The 20,699-nt window shown below is 39.4% G+C and overlaps 2 protein-coding genes across 5 annotated transcripts in view; both read right to left on the bottom strand.

The window, feature by feature from the left end:
- Positions 1-565: 565 nt before the first annotated feature.
- Positions 566-15,151, bottom strand: LOC103052946 (leukocyte elastase inhibitor). 2 transcript variants are annotated; one of them, XM_007440367.4, is made up of 8 exons: positions 15,084-15,151; positions 13,445-13,636; positions 11,795-11,905; positions 10,331-10,450; positions 8,986-9,103; positions 7,312-7,454; positions 4,811-4,966; positions 566-1,581 (listed from the first exon to the last, which is right to left on the bottom strand). In XM_007440367.4, the coding sequence occupies exons 2-8, from the start codon at positions 13,628-13,630 to the stop codon at positions 1,177-1,179; spliced, it is 1,239 nt and encodes a 412-aa protein (XP_007440429.3). In that variant the 5' UTR covers positions 13,631-13,636; positions 15,084-15,151; the 3' UTR covers positions 566-1,176. The 2 variants fall into 2 exon arrangements, with proteins under 2 accessions (XP_007440429.3, XP_087987047.1); XM_088130921.1 differs by having other exon boundaries at positions 13,445-13,632; positions 15,084-15,145.
- A 2,354-nt stretch (positions 15,152-17,505) lies between these two features.
- Positions 17,506-20,699, bottom strand: part of SERPINB5 (serpin family B member 5) — a 41,964-nt gene continuing 38,770 nt past the window's right edge. For all 3 annotated transcript variants that reach the window (XM_088130924.1, XM_088130923.1, XM_088130922.1), the window contains exons 5-7: positions 20,191-20,333; positions 19,126-19,293; positions 17,506-18,592 (exon numbers count right to left, since the gene is read on the bottom strand). In XM_088130924.1, coding sequence (XP_087987050.1) covers positions 18,200-18,592; positions 19,126-19,293; positions 20,191-20,333 — 704 coding nt within the window. In that variant the 3' untranslated portion in view covers positions 17,506-18,199. The remainder of the gene's footprint in view (positions 18,593-19,125; positions 19,294-20,190; positions 20,334-20,699) is intronic.

The raw sequence follows: 20,699 nt of genomic DNA, 5'->3' as shown, positions 1-20,699 counted from the left end.
TTTCTTCCCCATAGATTATGCAATCCAAGCCAAAGAAATATTACTTTACTCAGTTTATTTAAATATTACTTTATTTATTACTCACTTTAGATGAGTAATTGCATATTCTGAATGCAAGTACGAAAATTCCAAAGTTACTTCTTTAAATTACCATCCAGTTGCATCTTGAACTTACTCAGAAGTCAGCCTCACTGAGTTGCGTAACATTTATTCCCTAGTATTTTCTTGATGGGAGGCTTTTGTGCAACAATACTGTCATCATCATGCAGTGCTTTTTGCCAAGACAAGACAGGCAAATATGTCCTGCCTTTATTTTTGGGTAAGCCAAGAGCCCTTAGTTCTACCTGACCATTCCAGACCCTGGTCCACCAGGAGTCACCATGCTCTCATTCGGAGGTGTTCCCATGTTCTGCCCTTGGAAGATGTGAGGTTGATTTTTAGCAAAAGCAATAAAGGGAATGGTGAATGAAGTATGTAGTCCTATAGCTCAGGGTTCCTCAACCTTGGCAACTTTAAGACAGGTAGACTTCAACTCCACCCGTCTTAAAGTTGCCAAGGTTGAGGAACCCTGCTATAGTTGACAGGATGGAAAAGTGATAAAATAACACAAATGCTTTCTAGCATGTTCATGGCTCTGTAATTGCAATTAATTCATGGCATCTGTGAGCTTTAGGGAGGGAAGATCCAGAATGAGAACTGGAGAACCCAGCTGGGCTTCAAATGATTAAAAAAAAAACATTCCCTAAGCTTTGCAATAGAAAATGTGTGCAAGCTTTAATCATAGATGGGTTCATTTGTCCAATTTCAACATTCCTTTTTAAAAACTCCATCTCAGCATTTTTTTTTTGGCTGATTTTAATTTTCAGTACTATATTCACTGTGTAATGCATATCCTTTTTTCTGTGTGCTAAACATTTCTCTTTGTGGCAGTTATTAAGCTGTTGTAGCATAGCCCATTTTTTTCAGGTCTAGAATTCAACCAGCTGTAACGAAGTAGCAATAGTCATTCTATTCATAACATAAGAATAGCCCTGCTCTAGGTGACCCTTCAAGGTACTGTGAGGCCCAGCCATCAAGAGCTATTTGGAGCGCTGCCGTTATAATCAAGTGACTCCAAAGAAATGTGTGCTTTGCAGTATGCTTTAATAAGCTTCAAGAAAAAAAACCATTTGAGTTTCAAGGAGAGCAGAGTTTCCCCAGGAAAAGAATAGTGTTGGTAGGGTTGTGCAGAATGCCGAAGAGGAAGGGGTGATCAGCCACAAATAATTCATAGTGTTCTAAGGATCTGTTGGAGATTGCAACACCTGCTGCAGCTGCTGCTTCAGTCCCTACTTCATTGACCTCCATGTAAGCTTTGTGAACGACTGTGGACAAGAAGAGTTGGCGGGAGGAGGACATTCCCAAGAGGTCAGCTTTTGCTTCGCTGAATACATCAGTTAGACCCAGTCCTTGCAATGTCAGGTTGAGATCATAGCAGGCTTCTAACGTGAAGCGAGGCATATATATTTCCACGTTATGCTCCCTCAGGTTTTCTGGAGAAAGCCAGTGAGCGAGATTCTTGCAGGTCATTGCAGCCTCAACCTGTATAGTTTAAACATAATTGGCAATAAGTGATGGGGCATCTCCATAGCGGATTGAGAAGGTATCCCTATCTTTCTCAAAGAGGGTGAAATGGGGTGTACATACACACATATGCATGCACACACATGCACACACACACACACACACACACACATATGCATGGACACACACGCATACACACATACACACGCATACACACATACGCATGCACACACACCATACACACATACGCACGCGCACACACCATACACACATACACAGGCATTCACACATACACATGCACAAACATGCATAAACACATACACACACATACAAACATACACATGCATACACATGCATACACCTACAGATGCGCACACACCATACACACATACGCACGCGCACACACCATACACACATACACAGGCATTCACACATACACATGCACAAACATGCATAAACACATACACACACATACAAACACACAAATGCACACACACGCATACACGCATACACAATCATACACACATACAGATGCACACACACAAACGTGCACACACGCATACACACACACATACACATATGCATGCACACACAGGCATACACACATACACACGCATACACATGTATACACACATAGACATGCATACATACACACGCATACACACGTATACACAGACACACATACATATACATACACACATAGACACACATAGACACGCATCCATACACACACATACACACATAGACACACATAGACACGCATCCATAAACACGCATACACACGGACACACACATAGACACGCATACATACACATGCATACACACGGATACACACATAGACATGCATACACATCCATACACACAGACACGCATACACAGACACGCATACACATCCATACACACAGACACGCATACACAGACACGCATACACATCCATACACACAGACACGCATACACAGACACGCATACACATCCATACACACAGACACGCATACACAGACACGCATACACATCCATACACACAGACACGCATACACAGACACGCATGCACACACATACACACAGACACGCATACACAGACACGCATGCACACACATACACACGGATACACACATAGACACGCATACATACACACAGATACACACATAGACACACATACATACACACGCATACACATTCATACACGCATACACACACATACACACATAGACACGCATACATAGACACGCATACACACGCATACACACATATACACAGACACGCATACACACGCATACACACGCATACACACGCATACACACGTATACACAGACACACATACATACACATACATACACACGTATACACACATAGACATGCATCCATAAACACGCATACACACGGACACACACATAGACACGCATACATACACATGCATACACACGGATACACACATAGACACGCATACACACACATACACATATGCATGCATACACACATAGACACGCATGCACACACATACACACGGATACACACATAGACACGCATACATACACATGGATACACACATAGACACACATACATACACACGCATACAAATTCATACACGCATAGACACATATACATACACCCGCATACATACACATGCATGCACACGCATGCACACATACACACACATACACACACATGCACACATGCACACATACACACGAGTACACACGAGTACACACGCATACATACATAGATGCATGCAGATACACACACATACATGCATACATAGACACGCATTCACACATACACACGCATACACACCCATACGTAGACACGCATGCACACATACACACGTGTAAGTATGCATACATACATAGACACACATGCACACCTACGCACACGTAAGTATGCATATGTGCTTACACACGCATACACGCCTACACACACGTAGGTACGCATACACGCGGACACACACGTAGGTACGCATACACGCCGACACACGCATACACGCTGACACCCACGTAGGTATGCATACACGCGGACACACGCAGACACACACGTAGGTACGCATGCACACATATGTACATATACATACACACATACATACAAACACATGTATATATAATTTTTATTGATTTATTTATGCATTATTTGAAGGAGAATAAAATTAAATCCAGACAGAAAGTTATCATTTTAGCAGTAACCTGGGCTTTACATCTATCCTCATATAATCACATTTGTGATAGAAAAGAGCACTCTTTTCACTTAAACCCTGATTTTATCCAGCTTGAATGAACTTATTAAATGCGGAATAACAGTGAACAGAGCTCAGATAGAATTTCCCATGAAACACATCCAAAGAGGTGTTTCAGTCAATGTGGCCATGAGTCTCAATTCCCTCCTTCTCCCTTTCTGTGAGCTCCCTCTAATGCCTGAAAGGTGCTGAGCTGTAAATAGTCATGCTGCAAGCGCACTGTTAAGCCACAGGCTGAGAGTGCCTCAACCCACAAGTTGGTGCACAGTTTTCTTCAACAGGACGGCACTGCCACCTGCAGGGAGGTCACCTACCTCGGTCGGAGCCTGAAGGTGCCACCACCTTGGCTTCTCTCTTACGGTAGCCATCATTTCCTTTTTCTCTTCTCTAAATTTGATGAGTGGGTTAACCGTAGCTTCCCACTGGCTGCGTTCTCACCACACACTTAGCCTGGTTACCAAATTAATCTATTTACTGCATTTGCACAATATTCTGCACCATAAACTCAGCAGATCAGGTATGTTCATACAACATGCTAAGCCACAAAAACCTTGGTAAGATTAATATTAACCAAGATTTAATATGTTGTGAGAATGCATCTGCTAGGTCTTTACCTGACCTGGTTTAATATGTTGTCTGCACATGGCCATTATGCCTTTACAAAGAAAGCATGATTAACAGGAATGAAACAAACCAGGATTTGATAACATGAAGTTTGTTTCAGAACCTGATTCATTCTGATCCTGGCAGTTGTAGCCTCCTGTTTCAGACATAATGGAAAAGTATGGTTAATTGTAGTGGTCTTCAGGCACTGCACAGTGAAGAACTGTAACATTTGCAGGTTGAGCCACTGTTTTATGGAACTATTTTATTTCACTTGCTGCCCCTAGTCTGCAGATTGAGGTAGATTACAGAAACTGTGGAATACATACATACATACATACATACATACATACATACATACATACATACATACAGTTTTATGTCTTAATGTTAGAACACATTAATGTGCTTTGGATTTACCTGCCCCAGATGGCTGATGTCATTTGGTAGTATTATAAACATGGACAAAACTTCACCGGCATATGGAAGGCACAGGATCTGGCCATTTTTTTCATCTGTGTGTCCCAGTTTAAATCTCCCTTTCTGATACATCATGTACACAGATTTAGTTTCATTCTGTTTCCAAAGATAGAAGATACATGTTTAAGAAATAAAACATCCTCTCGTGTTAAGGATCAACATAGCATGGTTCACAACTTTTAGAAGCCGAAGGCAAAAATGCAGAACTAGGATTTGGTAACGTGCAAATGTGGCAAGTGGCTGTACTTGAAAGAAGGGATGAATCAATTATATGATAGAAAATTATATGCGTATAACATGTTTTCAGCACAGATTAAAATCCACATTCCATGTGCCCATTTTCTTTTCTCCTATTATGTTCATTGTTCATGTTGATAATATTTTAGGGAGATTTGTCTTCCAATTTTATAAACTGTATTACACATCTTCTAACCTCACCAAAGATACATCGCCCTGTTGCTGTGGGATTCTTTTTTTAAGCAGCAGGGGAGGATCCCTTGTGAAGCCATGAGGCCGAATCCTTTAAAATGCATTGACTTAAGCCTGATTTACACATGGAGCAGAATAATAGCCCAATTCTTACGAGTAAAAATGTTCCAAGTGAGCTGACATCAGTCAAGCAGAGGTCCAAACCCACTGCCCCTTGTAAGAGGAAACAGCTGTATGGAGCTCCTCTCTGAGAGGGCTACCAGAGTGGGCTGCAGAAATCTGGATAACCACTCTTTTTTTGGGGGCGGGATAGAACTGCCCTTTATGGTGTTAAGTCATAAAAAGCATTGTGTCAATTCAGACTGCAGACTGAGGATCAGCTTGACTATTCCTCTAAATAAAAAAAGCATCATGCAGATCAAAAGCTTGCAAGTGGCTGTTCTAGGACTTTTCATGGTGGCATGTTTTGTTTGGCAACATACAATATTAGGCTTAGCCTAAGGTTTAAAGCTTCCGCAAGTGGTCTGTTCAGACATCTGCAAAGGGTGACTTGTGCCCATGGGTGTAAATAAAGTTCTCTGGGCCCCGAGGCAAACCGATTCCATTAATCAAGAGTGAGGCTACATTGGAGGGAGCGCACATCTTCAGCTGACCAGACCTTGCATATTTAAGCTGTTCTTGTGGATAAACAGTAGTAATTATGGCTCAGGGCACTCTCTTAGGGACAAAGCAGCCCTTTAAAGTTATGCTAGTACTAGGACTTCCAAATCCCCATTACAAAATCCAATAGATAGCAGCAAAGGGTTTTCCCTTTCTCTGTCTGCTGCCACCTAGTGGTCACCCTATCAATATGCACTGAAGCTGGCCACTGCACTCTCTGTACAGGTAATCCTCGTTTAGCGACCGCTTTGTTTAACAACTGTTTACAGGTATGACAGTGATGAAAAAGTAACTTTATGACCAATCATTGCACTTACAACCTTCACAGGTCTATAAACCAAAGGAAAGCTAACGTAAGATCATAAGCACAATCGTGATTTCACCTAGAGACCTCTTCGCTTAACAGCTGAGTTGCTGGTCCCAATTGTGGTTGCTAAATGAGGACTACTTGCAGTCTGCTTCTGCCTGCTGCTCCATCCCCTCCCATTCTGCCACTCTGGGCAGAATTACAGTACTAGGGGGTAGCCCTGCAGCAGATCACAACCAGGTTTGTTTAAAAGAATTTCAGTCTCGTCCTGAGATTGCAGGCCTCAGGATGGCTGCCACCTTTGCTTGGACTGTATTTAGACAACTGGGGGCATCTCCACCAATAGTCACTGCAAAGAGGTAGAGAGACGGAGCGCTACCTTCAGTCACTGAAATAACTGTGTTTGAAAGCAAATAAAGAAATAAAAATCCCTTTGCACTGCAGACAGTTCTCTTTCTATTCTGTATATTGGGGAGGAGTGAAGTCCAAGCTACTGGGTTTAAATGAGGAGAAATGAGATTTTGGCTGAATAGTAGGAAGAACTTCCTGGGTGCAATCTGTTTAACAGTACAAAATAAAATAACAGAGTCTCTTTCATCTGGCATCATGAACTGGAGGCTGGATGGCCACTTATCAGGGGAAAGTGATTGATAGCAGGTCTCTCTTGGGTGCGGGTCTTTCCCACTTCTATCTGATGATGTACACTAACCCTGAGATTACTGTCCTTATATTCTGTGTTACTGGAAAGCCAGCCAATCAGTAACTTGAAAAGGATGTGGAACTTTGTGGTCCTTCAGATGTTGTTGGACTCCAAAATCCATTAGCCCTGGCCAGCAAAGTTATTCATCAGACATCATGGAAACTGTAGTCCATCATCATCTAAAAGGACACGGGTTCCCTACCTGTGAATGATATAACAACTCAGAATGTTGGTGGCACATCAATTATATTCAAAAGAATAGTCAAGTCATACCATATTGTGACATACTTAAAAGGCCACATACTGCTATACAGTGTAATGATATTTTCTGTAGTATTGCAATACCTCATTCAGCCTAAACTTCCTTTCAGTCGTATAATGTGGATTAAACTGATGTTGCCAGGTTGCTTTAAAGTAGATGGCATTTGCCAGCACCAGCACAGTTTGTGGCCCAATCACACCAGGAGCAAAAAGTTCCTTAATGTTTCCTATGACAAAAAAAAATAAAAATGAATGGATATTGAAAACAAGATGAATAATGTGCTTGACTTTTTTTACTTAGTAAGGAGATATCCCTTGTATCTAAGGGAACACTATTCTGTACACTAAGGGCATATTCAGTGTTGCATAACATACTGAGAACCACATTTTTTAAAAAGTCGGTATGAAGAAATGGAAAGTTGGTAGGGTAAGAGAAATTAGAATTGTTGATGGATGGAAGCACCTAGAAATTTAAATTGAAAACAAATAACCAAGCTGGCAAACCACACTGCTGTTTTTCAGTAACAGGCAATACTCTCTAGAGCAGTGTTTCTCAACCTCAGCAGCTTTAAGATGTCTGGACTTCAACTCCCAGAATGCCCCATCCAGCTGAAGTCCACACATCTTCACAAGAGCTGCATATGGCCCATCAGTTATCCACTCTGTTTGTGTGAAATTGCTCTTTATTTTACTGCTGTTTAAGCTGCATGAAATGGACTCATATGAATTTGGACAAGGTTTTCCCGGGGTGATGTCCAAAGGCATGGAACCTCCAGTCATCCTTTAGGCATCTATTGAAAAGCATGAGAAAAGGGGAAGCCTCCTTCATGCCAAGTTAAATTCCTGGAGGCTACATGGACATGGACATGGACGTGGAGTTTTCTTGGCAGCAATAACACATGGTTTGCCATTGTCTTATTTTGCTATTTTTCCCCCAATTTTGCAGTCAAGCCTATAGTCCTACAATTCCTTGGTGGTTTCTCTGCTATGCACTAACCATGTCAGAACCTGCTTAATTGGGGGGGGATCAGCCAAGTTTAGCTACATGCTACCTCTAGGCCAAAGGCATAAGTGTCTGATGCTTGTGTCTAATCTTCCTGAAATTGTTAATACTTAGACATTATTTATTATTTCAGTTTATAGCATCTCTAGGGTGCTCAGATACAAGCCCTTTTCATAAAGGCAAAATAATTATTTTTAATATGCTACAGAAGCCTTCATCCATAATAAATTACATTGAAAAAGATGCACAGATGGATAGAATGGAAGACTTGTATAAGAACCAAGAGTATATTGGGAAAACAGGAAACTGCCTATAGATCCATTTAGCTCCGCTTTGGCAATACTGACTTGGAACACATCTCTAGGCTTTCAGGGAGGGTTTTTCCCCCCCACCTCTTACCTCAAGGCTTGGCTCTCTTACCTCCACCTACCTAGAAGAGAGTTGATTTCTCTTGTAATGTCAACAGAATGGAGTACAGATAGTCCTTGTTTAATGACTGCCCTGTTTAGCAACCATTTGAAGTTATGACAGCTCTGAAAAAGAAACTTTATAACCGGTCCTCGCACTTACAACCATCACAGGGTCCCTACGGTCACATATCAAGATTCAAGCACTTTGTAACTGGCTTCTGACAAGCAGAGTCAATGGAGAAGCCAGAAAATCATGTGATTTTCACTTAACAAACACCAGTCTCAGTTGTGGTAGTTAAGCAAGGACTATCTATTGTTGTGACAAGAAACTCTTGCCTTTCTTACCTTGGGTCTGCCTGTAAACCTCAAGGTTAATTGTCTCCCTTGTTTCTTCAGCAGCATTAAAAAAATCCACTGTCTGTAGTGTAGCATTATAGATTTCTTTGGTACGTGTGAGATATTGCTGGAAGATTTCAATGAGAGGGAGAGAGGGGAGAAAAGAAAAACACATTCTGGAGATGATGCATTTTTAGTCAGTTTCAAACACATTTCCTGTGTTTGAAATTTTGTTTGCTAAATACTAGGAGTGCTATTTTTCTTACATGGAGAGGCAAGACACAAATCCAACAAGCCTCTGAGTATGATTCCCCCAACCAAGGCTTTCCTCAGGAAGATCTCTAATTCATCAAGCTTTCCCATAGAAAGGGAACCTTCAGATCTGCCAGAACTAGGGTTACCAAAGAGCTGAACAGGTAAAGGAGGACGGGGACAATTGGAAAGGAGGACAAATGGGGGAAAGGAGGACACATTAACTGTTTGACTTTCTTATGACAAAAATTACAATGTAAAACTGCAAAAAAAATGTACTTAAGTCTATATGAAATGACTTCTTCCAGCATCAGAAAGATTGCCTTTTCTATCACAGGAATGTGCTAGAGGATTAAGAGACAAAAGCCTTCAGTGTGTAACTGATAAAGATCTTGTCAATTTCAGGCAGCAGGACAAGCTGGCCTGAGGTTACTAATCAACTAATTAAGATCACAGAGTAGAGCTTGTTAACTTGTGATTAGCACTTATTAGGGAAGCACTGGGTGTGGGAGAAAAGCAGCTCAGGAAGATGCACAAAAAGCTAGACAATACTTGATTTTAAGGCAACACCTGCTGGACAAAGGACATGAGGACAAAAAGGAGGACATGTCCTCCTTTTGCTGGATGTCTGGTACCCTAGCCAGAACATAGTGCTACTGGGTAGAGGCTCTTCTGAGATATTAAGTGTTGGGGGATGAAATGTTAAAATATTCACGGTGACTCCCAAAGGGAAGGACACATTTTTCCTCCTTTGTTGGGTCTAAGGCAATAATGTCAAACTGAAAATGACCTCAGTTCAGACACCCATTTTGAACAATGGCTTAGATTGCTGCAAAGAATCAGCGAGTTTGGACATGAACTTTCCTTCATTTCCTTTCCTTCATTTTTAAAAGAAGTGTCTGGTGTTAGGATTACCATAGCATAGGAAGCTTGAACCTGAGTCAGATAACTGGTCCATCTATCTCAGTATTGCCTACACTGACTGGCAGGTCTAGCCCTGGGTATTTCCCAGCTTTACATGAAGATTGTATACGTTGAATCTAGAATATTTTCCAGCAATGCAAGAGCTCTAATTTTCTTTAAAGAAGGAGAGAGGCCTTACCTGGAGAAATTGATATCCTTTCTGCATGAACAAACTATTGGCCAGCTTCAGCTGGTAACCATGGCTGAGGTTATTCAGCTGAATCAGGAGTTGCTTGAACTCTGAATAAATTGCCCCTTCCTATTCAAGATATGAAAGAAAAGATTGGAAACATAATAAAAATAATTATATGAATGACTCCTTGGTATAAAAGACAAGGGACATATCACAAGGGTGAGTTTACTTTACAATAGGGCAGTCAACCCTGGTGCCCATGCCTGTCAGGGTACCTACCAATATCTCTCTTGAGTCACCTGACTTTATTATTTTTTAAAAATGGAAACTGGTATATTGAAGTAAAACCTAAACCTCCAAAATTATATTTGTTTCTAAGATTGCTTCCCAGAATGGTGTGGTAAAGATTGAGAAGCTAGAGTAGGTCACCAAAAGTAACCTCATCAGCCTGCCTTTTGGTAAATGAGTCTTTTGTGCTCAGCTAGGACCACCATGGCAGCCACATGTGTATACACAAGTTCTTATGGTAGTCACATGGGGGAGCCATTAAGTTCTCCCCTATAGCTTTTGAATCTTTCTCCCACAAGGACTATACACACAATGTGCCAAAGATATGGAGGGTGGGGTGGGGAGCTATGCGCAGTGCCTGTCCTCTGGAATAGCATCCCCCTAGAGACCTGTATGGCCCTCAATCTGGCCATGTTTCAATAGATCTTGAAAGGCTGGCTTTTTCCCTAGGCCTTGGGTTAGGGTGGGTGGTGAGCCTCTTTTTGGATGTTATGTGTTAGTCTGAGTATTTTTTATTCTGTCTTATTCTTTTTTTCTTTTTCTTTTGATTTATTTGGTTCTTGCTGTTTTAGGTTGTCTAAAATGATTGATTGATTGATTGATTGATTGATTGATTGATTGATAGACAGACAGACAGACAGACATTCCTTTTTGTGCTGTGTTTCAAAACAAGCAGAAAAGAACTGAACATTTAACTAAAGGGGTAACTGGGGATATCCGTCCTAAGATTGTGGTTTCTGTGCCTCTGTGGCTGATGGACAGAGTGTAGCTGTGTCATTTTGTGTGTTCTTTGAGTTGTGACACAGATGGCATGCTGTGAGGCCCTTGCTTGCTACGGTGAGATCATTCACTCTGTTTAGAGTAGTACATGAACATTACAAATCCCAGTGTTATCTCTAATTATTAGACTCTGGTTGGGTTTCTACAGTCTTAGTACATTTGCATTTTTACATTGCTTTCCAATGTTTTGTGTGTTGTGTAGTTTACCCTCCAACTATAATGCTGAGAGGGTAAAGGCTAAATAGTTCTTCTGATACCATGGAAATATATCTCTACCACCACCCTATATAATTGCTGGGCCTGGGTCCCTCCATACAGCATCACTGACCATAGTACTGGACAGAACAAATAGTTTGATCAACTACATGATTCTGTGGGGTTTAACAATGTTTTCAGACATACCGCTGGGAGAGAGAAAGCACCTTCTCTCCCATATTCTGGCACAACCTCTGCCACTCTTCTTTCAGAATCAAGTGGTCCTGCCCCTCTACGGGTTTTAGCAAAGTGTAGCACCTGTAGCAAAATGAGCTGCAATCAGTACAGAATGAAACGGAGGGGACTCTGTGTATAGCATAAAGAAATAAATAGGCAGGCATGCAGGCAGGCAGGCACACAACATGGCACCTGCAAACACGGAAGTTGGTACCCAACTGGTTTCTTTCTCCACATGAACTTAAAAACAACAGATTTTTGTGCTCAACCAAATGTAGAGGAAGCTGGCCTACCATAAAGCAAAGCAGCATCCTTTGGATCATATTTATTTGCAGCAATGCCTTTGAGTAAAGAGTAGCTTGTGCAATTATTTTGCTTTGCTCCTCTTTGTGATTGGACAATTCTCCACAATAAACATTTGCAAATGCATTCTTGATATGCACTCAAAATTCCAAGTATGTTCTCTTCACAAAATTGCCATGATTATGACAAATTTACACACGTTTATAACAAACACCCCTAGCTAGTCTCTATTCCTATCTAAGCACAAACATGTCCCAGCAATATATATGTGTGTGTGTGTGTGTGTGTATATACACATACACACACACACACACACACACACACACAGTATTTATTTTCTGGCAGTGTACTCAAGACATTGCCTTCATTTTTATTTTCTGACGTCATCACATCCCCAGCCCACAAGTGCGAAAAGGCTTAAGTCATCCTTAGCTGTAATGGAATAATATTTTCCCTGTTATTCCAGCACCATCCAAAGGCATGTCAAGGTGTGCCAAACTGTTTAGGCTTTGTGTCACCTATTACCTTAGTTGGAAGTCAAGTGACTGCAGTGAGTGGGAACAGAGTCAGGATAAGGATCAGCAATGGGAGGAAGAGGAAGTTTCATGTCAAAAGTTATTTCTGCCAGTTGAAGAATGGGCGGATAGCCCTATAGCTCAATCATAGGGAAAGGCCCATTGGGTATCTTGAGTCACTGAAACTGGCTTGAGAGAATAGGCCAATTTTTCCCCAATCTGGTGGCTTCAAAATGGCTATGGCAGTCCAAATCATCTGGGGGAGGGTTCAAATGCAAACATTATTCTCTCCTGCTCATCAGTTATGAGCATGTGATGCCAAACAGAAAGCAGAAGCAGGAAAAAGAGTTTTATTTTACTGTGCTAAACTAATGAAGAAAAGGATAGTTATACACATTAGCAAAATCACATAACTTCAAATTTAATAATCATTATAAAAATTAAAAAAGCAAAAAGGAAGAGCCTAAAAAATAAGGGAAAAGGAAAACTTCAATTTTACAAACCCCCTTTCAACTGATTTTGAATGCAGTGGATAAAATTGGAGTTCACCCCCAAATAGTAGACAAACTCCATTGTCTTCAAAGCAGACAATTGGTGTAATACACTTTATGTAAATGTGTGTTATTTGCATAACCCCCCCAAAAAACAGCCTTACTGCTCAAAAATCTTATATATGCCTCAACAATCCATTACTGCAGATTTCTCCTTCCAGTATTACATGATAACTTTTTGAGTCAGCCCCCATGCCTCCCAAAAGAAGAAAAGAAGTTGTTGTCAGGAAACCTATAATGGTCTTGCTTACCTTTTCAATCTGCATTTTACTATTTCCACTTGCACCAATTAAAACCATGCCCAGGGCAGTTGACATACTTGTAGGGGAGAAAAAAATATTTTTGCAAATGTCACCGGAATTTAACTTATTGTAAAGATCCAGACCAAATGCAGTAATGGCTTTGGAAAGTGATTGTCTCGTGAGATTCAAATCCATGACTAGCTAGGAAAAAAGAAGAGAAAACCTCTAAGTAACCAGATGCTCAGGAGCAACAGGTTTTGAATACTGCATGGAGAAGTCTAGAAAGACACACCCAAAGGGAAAGGTGGGGGTGGGAGGAGAAGAACCTTTTCATTTACTATGAAAACATCTCTCAAGCAGCACTTTTCAAAGCTATTATTTTCAAATACATTTTATATTCAAAGGTTCTTGCAGCTGGAGCAGGTTAGCAAAGAACAGAAAAAGGGAATGCAAAAAGCTGGCGTGTTCGAAAGAAACCATTCAGGAAATTGTAGAGAAAACTAACTAGAATGGAAGCAGGATGCTTACTAGGTGATGAATAATATACTTAACAGCAAATAGCTATTCACAACAAACATGCAGCATATTATCTAGACCAGTGTTTCTCAATGTAATTGACTTTAAGATGTGTGGACTTCAACGCCCAGAATTCCCCCAGCCATGCTTCTGGGAGCTGAAGTCCACACATCTTAAAGTCAATGACATTGAGAAACACTGATCTAGACCAATACAAGTATACAGTTGGTGTTTACTTTCTAACAGCTATACACTAATTTTAAGATAACATTAAACAACACTGGACCAGGGGAAGTTAAAATAGTCACAAATATCAAAATTTGTGCTTTAAGTATGCATAAGCTGAGAAAAGTAGCCCCATGTCGGATGGATGAGCTGAAGCCTCCCTGTTGAATACCAGGGTTGGAACACAATGTTTGGGTGCTGCTGAATTGAACTGTATTCCAGGTACTGTCATGGCAGTATCTGTATGGACAAAGTGGTCATAGTTTTGGAGAAACAGATATTTACATTCTTTCCCTCTTCCTCCACACATTTCTTATGGCAAGTTGAAAATTGCAATATGCATCAGGGGACAAGAGTGGCCTGCAGGACTTAGGATACCAAGAATATGCTCTTTTTCCCTGCATGGTCCTCCTCTGTCCATTTTAGGTGTCTTACCAACGTGTCCTCAGCAGTGGAAACCTCTACTGGTAGATGTCCTGTCTGTGATATCTGCAGTGTCATTTCCAAACAGGGTATCTGTCATGACACTATATCTCACATTCTACCACTATATCTCACATTCTACCACTATATTCACACGTTCACACCCCTATAAACTCACCCCTTCTCTAACCCCAGCTAGTACTTTATATTTACGTTTCAAAGAAAAAAGAAAAAGCAATCCTGTTAATTTCATTTCATGCACAAAACTGACAACATGTTTCATTTGGTCTTGTTGCTACAGACATAAACATCTTTCATTCTTCACTATCTCATGTTCAATTTTCTAATGTCCCCTGAATTCATACGATGGCGTTTTCTTTTTATACATTCACACCCCTATAAACTACCCTTAGACTGCCATAAAAAGCATTGCTTCCACATTCAGTATTTAGACATATTAATGTTAAAACAAAATCATATTTACCCGCTGCTTGTCTTTGGGAATTAAGAGATCGCCTTTCCTCAGTGCTTTCTCTTCAGCTGTGCGGGGAAGTCTATAATTGCCACACCCTCTCATTGTTAAATACAGGAGATGATCTCATGATGCTTGGAGAAATTTTTATCCACTTCCCATTGTATGAGCTTTGGGAAATCTTTATTTTTATTACGTATGATTCTATATGCTGGCTGATTTTTCTTTACTCTAAAATAATCTCAATATCTGCTTTTATTTAATCCTATTTGGACAGGCTACCTTTAGTCAGACAAATAATATCAAATACAACAGTATTTTGGGGAGCAGCCGAAGCAGGATCTTCGGTTTAACAAGTTTAACAAGTTAGGAAATTAGGAAAATTAATTTTCTGCTTCTGACACACAAATATTTTGTCTTTAGCAATTTGATGGTGTAATCCAGGGCAAGTCTACTCTGGAGTAAATCCCACTGATTTGTCTAAATGACTTTAACATATGTTTTAAGACTGTAGCTTTAAAGGGGTGAAATACATAATTAAATGCATCTTTATAAAATACCGAGACTCAAATCCAGATTTTTTTTAAAAAAATGACAGTAATAGGTGGTAAACGTTTACACTTTCACCCATGTTTACCTGTTATGAATATATAGAGATGTGTGGGTGTGGATGTATATCTATATACCCACACATAGACCCCCCACACACACATGTTAGTATCCCACTTCTCCAAGCGTAAATATTATTTTACTCCCAACTACTCCTTCACCCACATGGGATCCCAAGATGGGATCCATGAAATTATAAAAACAAATACAGTATATATCAAACAAATAGCATATAACCAACAATTTAACAATCTTACTTCAGCTTTCCTTTGCTTTACAGACCTGCAAAGGTCATAAAAAGCCACAAAGTTACTTCTTGATTGTCATAACTGCGAATGGTCACTAAATGAGACAGTCACTAACAAGGACTATCTATACACAAAACACAGAATTACATGACACCATTGTGTCACAACCAAGCAACATGAAATGATAATTGGTTTGGTAGATGCAAACTGTCTTCTGCTTTTTTCCTCCATCTCAGCAATGGAAATGACTGCTGAGACTCGGACTGTGCATGTTTTTATTTTTGTCCATTTTTTTTTTACCTGTTTACTTAAAATCTATGTCACACCTCAAGTCTACGTCCTCTTTGTGTGGCTTACAACAGATTCAAATCACACAAAATTCCAAAGCAACTGAAATATAAAATAAATTGATTAAAATATTCAAATTAAAACATTGAAACAATACCACCAGCAGCCTGTTTTGTTTTTTTTAAAGCAGTGTGTTAAAAATCAACATTTTTTTAAAACAATTGGAGAATAAAAACATCTTTGCCTGGCACAAAGGACAATAAAATGGGTGCTTGCTAGAAGGTGGCTAAAGATAGGAGCCAATTCAGACACGCATGGAACTCACTTGTAATGTAAGTGATATGTCATTGGGGTGGGGCATTCCAGAGACAGGGGGTACCATGGACAAGGGCCATTGCCAAGTAGCCATTCAGTACACTTCACCAGGTAGGACACCTGAAACAGGGCCTGGGATTTGTTATCAGCTCATTATTAGTGTTTCTGTTTCATTTCATACAATTATTTAGCCAAATAATAGAGTTGTAGAGTGCAGGGAGCCATCACTATTCCATTCTAAGTCCTCCTAATTTATAGCAGGTAAGCCTTGCAATATTTTTTTCCAACATCATATCAATGGAAGGGAACCAACTACACCAGCTCCAGGGCTAGTTTAGCATTCAGGGCAGACATGTACCATGGAAATCCGATTTTCTCCAACATAAATCTAGATTAGCTCATTCCCTCCCACCACAGCACACCTACCACCATGGAACACTGTAAGTCAGTGTTAGTATAGTAAGGTTGCCCCTACTCATAGACTGACCTCTCCACTTACATCGTAAGGCAGGACTGGAGAAACTGTAGCCCACCAGGTATTACTGATATATAGCTTGTGGCATGCCTTATCATCAGCTAGGTTCAAAAAGGCTATTGGGAGGTGTGTTCAGTAACATTTGGCAGATCTGACATTCTCCAACATTTAGCTAACATTTCTTAATCACTCTCCCAGAGAATAGATTTCTTTTCCCAAATACCTTCCTAAAATATATGAATCAGCATCTGTTTCAAAACTAATATAGAAGAGACATAAAATCATAAATGCCCATCAAGAAATCCAAATCTGGAACTGAAGCTCATTCCCTTTTTCAGGTCTAAAATAGTGTATGGTTCCCATGTAACAGCATTAAGTAATGGCATTAATTAATGTGTATTATCTCTGATATATGAAGTCAGATTTTAAATGATGCAGGAGGTGTAGTTTTGTTTCTCACTTTTAACTTCAGCAATGAGAAAATATACTCAGTTTTTGCAATGCTTTATTTGGAACAAATTAAGATAATCTAAATTAATAACCACCAAAAGAATAATAAACAGCCAAAAGAAAATGTTACATAGTGTTAAACTAATTTGACTAAGAAAAAAATCCATATTAACTGTGATTAGTGTAATGAAGTCCAGACAAATATAAAATTTCTGATCTTCAGGTAACAAATTAGTTATTTAAGTTCAGGGGTTTTTTTAAGATCTGCAGAAACTCATATGAGCTGTGCCCTAGTCAAACATTTCAATAAAGTTGAAATTTAATATTGCCAGTGAGCATAAAAAGAACTGCAGTATTTTTCAGACATAATACAACTTCACATATTGTTTTATTGCTGCATATGAAAGATACATTTTGCTGAATTTGTTCTGAAGTTTACTCCATGTGTAAACAAGAAACCTTCTTCCCATCTATAGGTATATAGTATCTATTGATGAAATCAACTACGGTTCACTAAAGGATATGCCATAATGATTTTTTTCAGTCTTTTAGATGTCCCTATACTTATTTTTGCTACAACTAATAATATGGCCACTCCTTTGTAAATTCACTTGAATGGGAAGTTATACAACTTCATTAACAGGGGAACTTGCTTAGATTACTTTTGAATAGGTCATAAATGGTGGTAACAGGTTTGGTGGGGGGGGTTGTTTGTTTGTTTTTGTTGTTATGAGCTATTCTGTTTAAGGAGAACAGAACCTACCAGCAAATACAATACTGCGAGTTTTGTTGTGCTTAAACAAGTAAAGAAAAGGATGATCAGCATTAAATTCATCTTTGTGTTGGAGGATCCGGTATCCAGGAATATCTCGAGACTCTGCTCCTTCTTCAGTTACTTCCAGAGAGACTTTGTGAATGACCTTGGAAAGAACAGTGCCTTTGGACTCTGACATTTCAGAGAAATCTGATGCATCCTCATCAAACATGTGAGTCATACCAAGGCTTTCTAAAATTGGTTTGAAGTCATATTCACTTTCCGCTTTGAATTTGGGGAGAAATACATTAACTTTACTGTTGGCCATCACGCTAGGATTGGTCCACTGTACCAGCTTCTCAGGGGTGAGCTCCTTCTCAAGCTAAAGATATAAGAAAAACAGTAGGTGAATTAGAGTATCAGCTCTAATTGGATATTGCATTGCACTGCATCTCATCAGTCATACGCAGAAAGCTGAAGTGGAATTTGTCAAGCAGTCGGCAAATCACTGATCATAGATGAAGGAGTTTATTTAGGTCATAATTAATTTGGGCCAGATCTATAGTGGCCACGCCTTCATCAACACAATGCAAGAGTTTTGTGATCTACTGTGATATTATGTTTTTGCCTGAGGACTGTTGCGAATTGCATTAATGCGATTGTAATATCACTGCTGGAATGTTACTAGCTGTTGTGATTTCAGCTAATGAGTCCTGTTTCTTTTTGTTAATGTGGGGTCTAAGGGATATGGCCCTACAGTATTCAGTGAACTAAACATATGGCTACAAGACACATTAGGATATAAATCTATTTCTCATTCCTTTCTAATCAGACTATTTTGAAACGTTCAAGGAAGAGATTGATGCACATCTCTCCAAAGAATTCTTTAATATTTATCCAAATACTTATTTCTACCTGCTCCAATCCAGTTGTATCATCCTCTATATCTTTAGGTAGTAAGATAAGCATGCTTATATGTTTATTATGACATGGGAGTTCCAGAATTTTGGTTTTTAAATCGTTTATGTAGCCCAAGCATAATGTAGCTTCCAGGTTCATCATCTGCACAGGTTTGGTTTCCGTCTAGTAAGGAAAAACAGAAATTAAAAGTTCACTTAAATACCAGTTGTGGTCAAAATTCCTGATTATATATGCTTTTACCTTCATACATTGAAAAAACGCATGGAGAAGAGAACTCAAATCTTACATTGTTAAATTATTACACAGTTGAAGGCAAATGTGTATACTATAAAATAAAAGTTAATGTTTTGAAGAAATGCGGTCCTTCCACTGGATTATTAAAAATAAATAAATAAATGTTTTAAGAAATGTGATTAACAAAATTGTATTTGCTTCTTTACAGTCATGCACATGAGAACATTAATTTCAGCATCTTATTTTATGAGATCCAGTGTTGCATTTGTTAGCCTAGAACTGGTATAAGAATCTAGATTCATAGCAAGAATAGACAATACTGTACAAATTCTAGCATGGATTACCATGTATTTTAACCCATTTGAAATCCTGGCCTAGATTAAGGAATGAATTTGCTACAAACAAAAGGAGCCAAAGAGAGATGAAAGGTGATGAGGAACCATTAATCAAAATGGTGACAAAGAGTGGCTAAACTTTATAAAGAAAATATAACCCATCTGGAACTGTCCCCAAAACTTCTTGCTTTCACTAATGTGCTAATGTCATATTGTATTTTTACCATCTTACGGCCTATCAGTTTTAACTGCAAAAGAAACATTCTGATGTCTTCTAAACATGTCATATGGTTTTTGGAGGGACAGACCATAAGTGAACCATTATGACACATTGACAGTTTGGGTCATTAGTGATACAATCACTCATTACAGCTGATTTTGGATTGTGTGAATGGAACTAAAGGCTGGTTTAAAACTCAGAAATAAACTGGAGGCTTTCCTGTATCATTTAATTTTTGTGTTAAAAGCTTCAGGTTGCTTCTTCCTGTACCTTGCTTATTCTGAATGGACATTCCTTGGTTTGCCCCTCAGGAAACATCTTCATCCAGTTTGTTATAAAATAGGCTGCATTTATCAGGATGATCTTGGTCTGGTCATTGACACTCTCCTCAATTAAAACATTCTCCATTTTACCTACAGATACATGGGTAAGAATACTTCATTAGAGGTGTTACAACAGATACAGGGCAAGAACCAGTCAAAGTCATATTTTCTAGGAAAAGGGTATTCAGGATACTGTATCTCCAGAAGAGTTTAGATTTTAGAAGAGGCGTTTAGTTATTGTGAAATAAACAATACTACTATGGAATCACTCAGTTTTTGCTTTAAGAAAAAGGCCAATCTGATGTTATTCAGTTGTGTTGGACTGGCAGTTTCCTGCATCCAGCCTGCATAGCAAAGATAGGAATTTTAGTCTAGTACAACTGGAGGACACCAGTCTATGGAAAATTAAAATGTAGCATTGGTTAAACAAAAAAATTACATTTTCTTACAATCTTC

This window comes from Python bivittatus, unplaced genomic scaffold (assembly GCF_059951505.1).
Source record: "Python bivittatus isolate LINGU-HERP-01145 unplaced genomic scaffold, Pbiv_v1 ctg000840_np1212, whole genome shotgun sequence".
In the NCBI taxonomy this organism is placed as follows: domain Eukaryota; kingdom Metazoa; phylum Chordata; class Lepidosauria; order Squamata; family Pythonidae; genus Python; species Python bivittatus.
Note: the sequence above shows the minus strand (reverse complement) of the source record. Positions and strands in the feature narration are given on the sequence as shown.

Coding starts and splice junctions, on each gene's coding strand:
- LOC103052946 (XM_007440367.4), bottom strand. CDS start 13,630: ATGGATTTGAATCTCACGAGACAATCACTTTCCAAAGCCATTACTGCA. Junction 9,104..10,330: donor AAGGATATCAATTTCTCCAG/GTAAGGCCTCTC, acceptor GAAATCTTCCAG/CAATATCTCACACGTACCAA. Junction 7,455..8,985: donor GGTTTACAGGCAGACCCAAG/GTAAGAAAGGCA, acceptor TTTTTGTCATAG/GAAACATTAAGGAACTTTTT.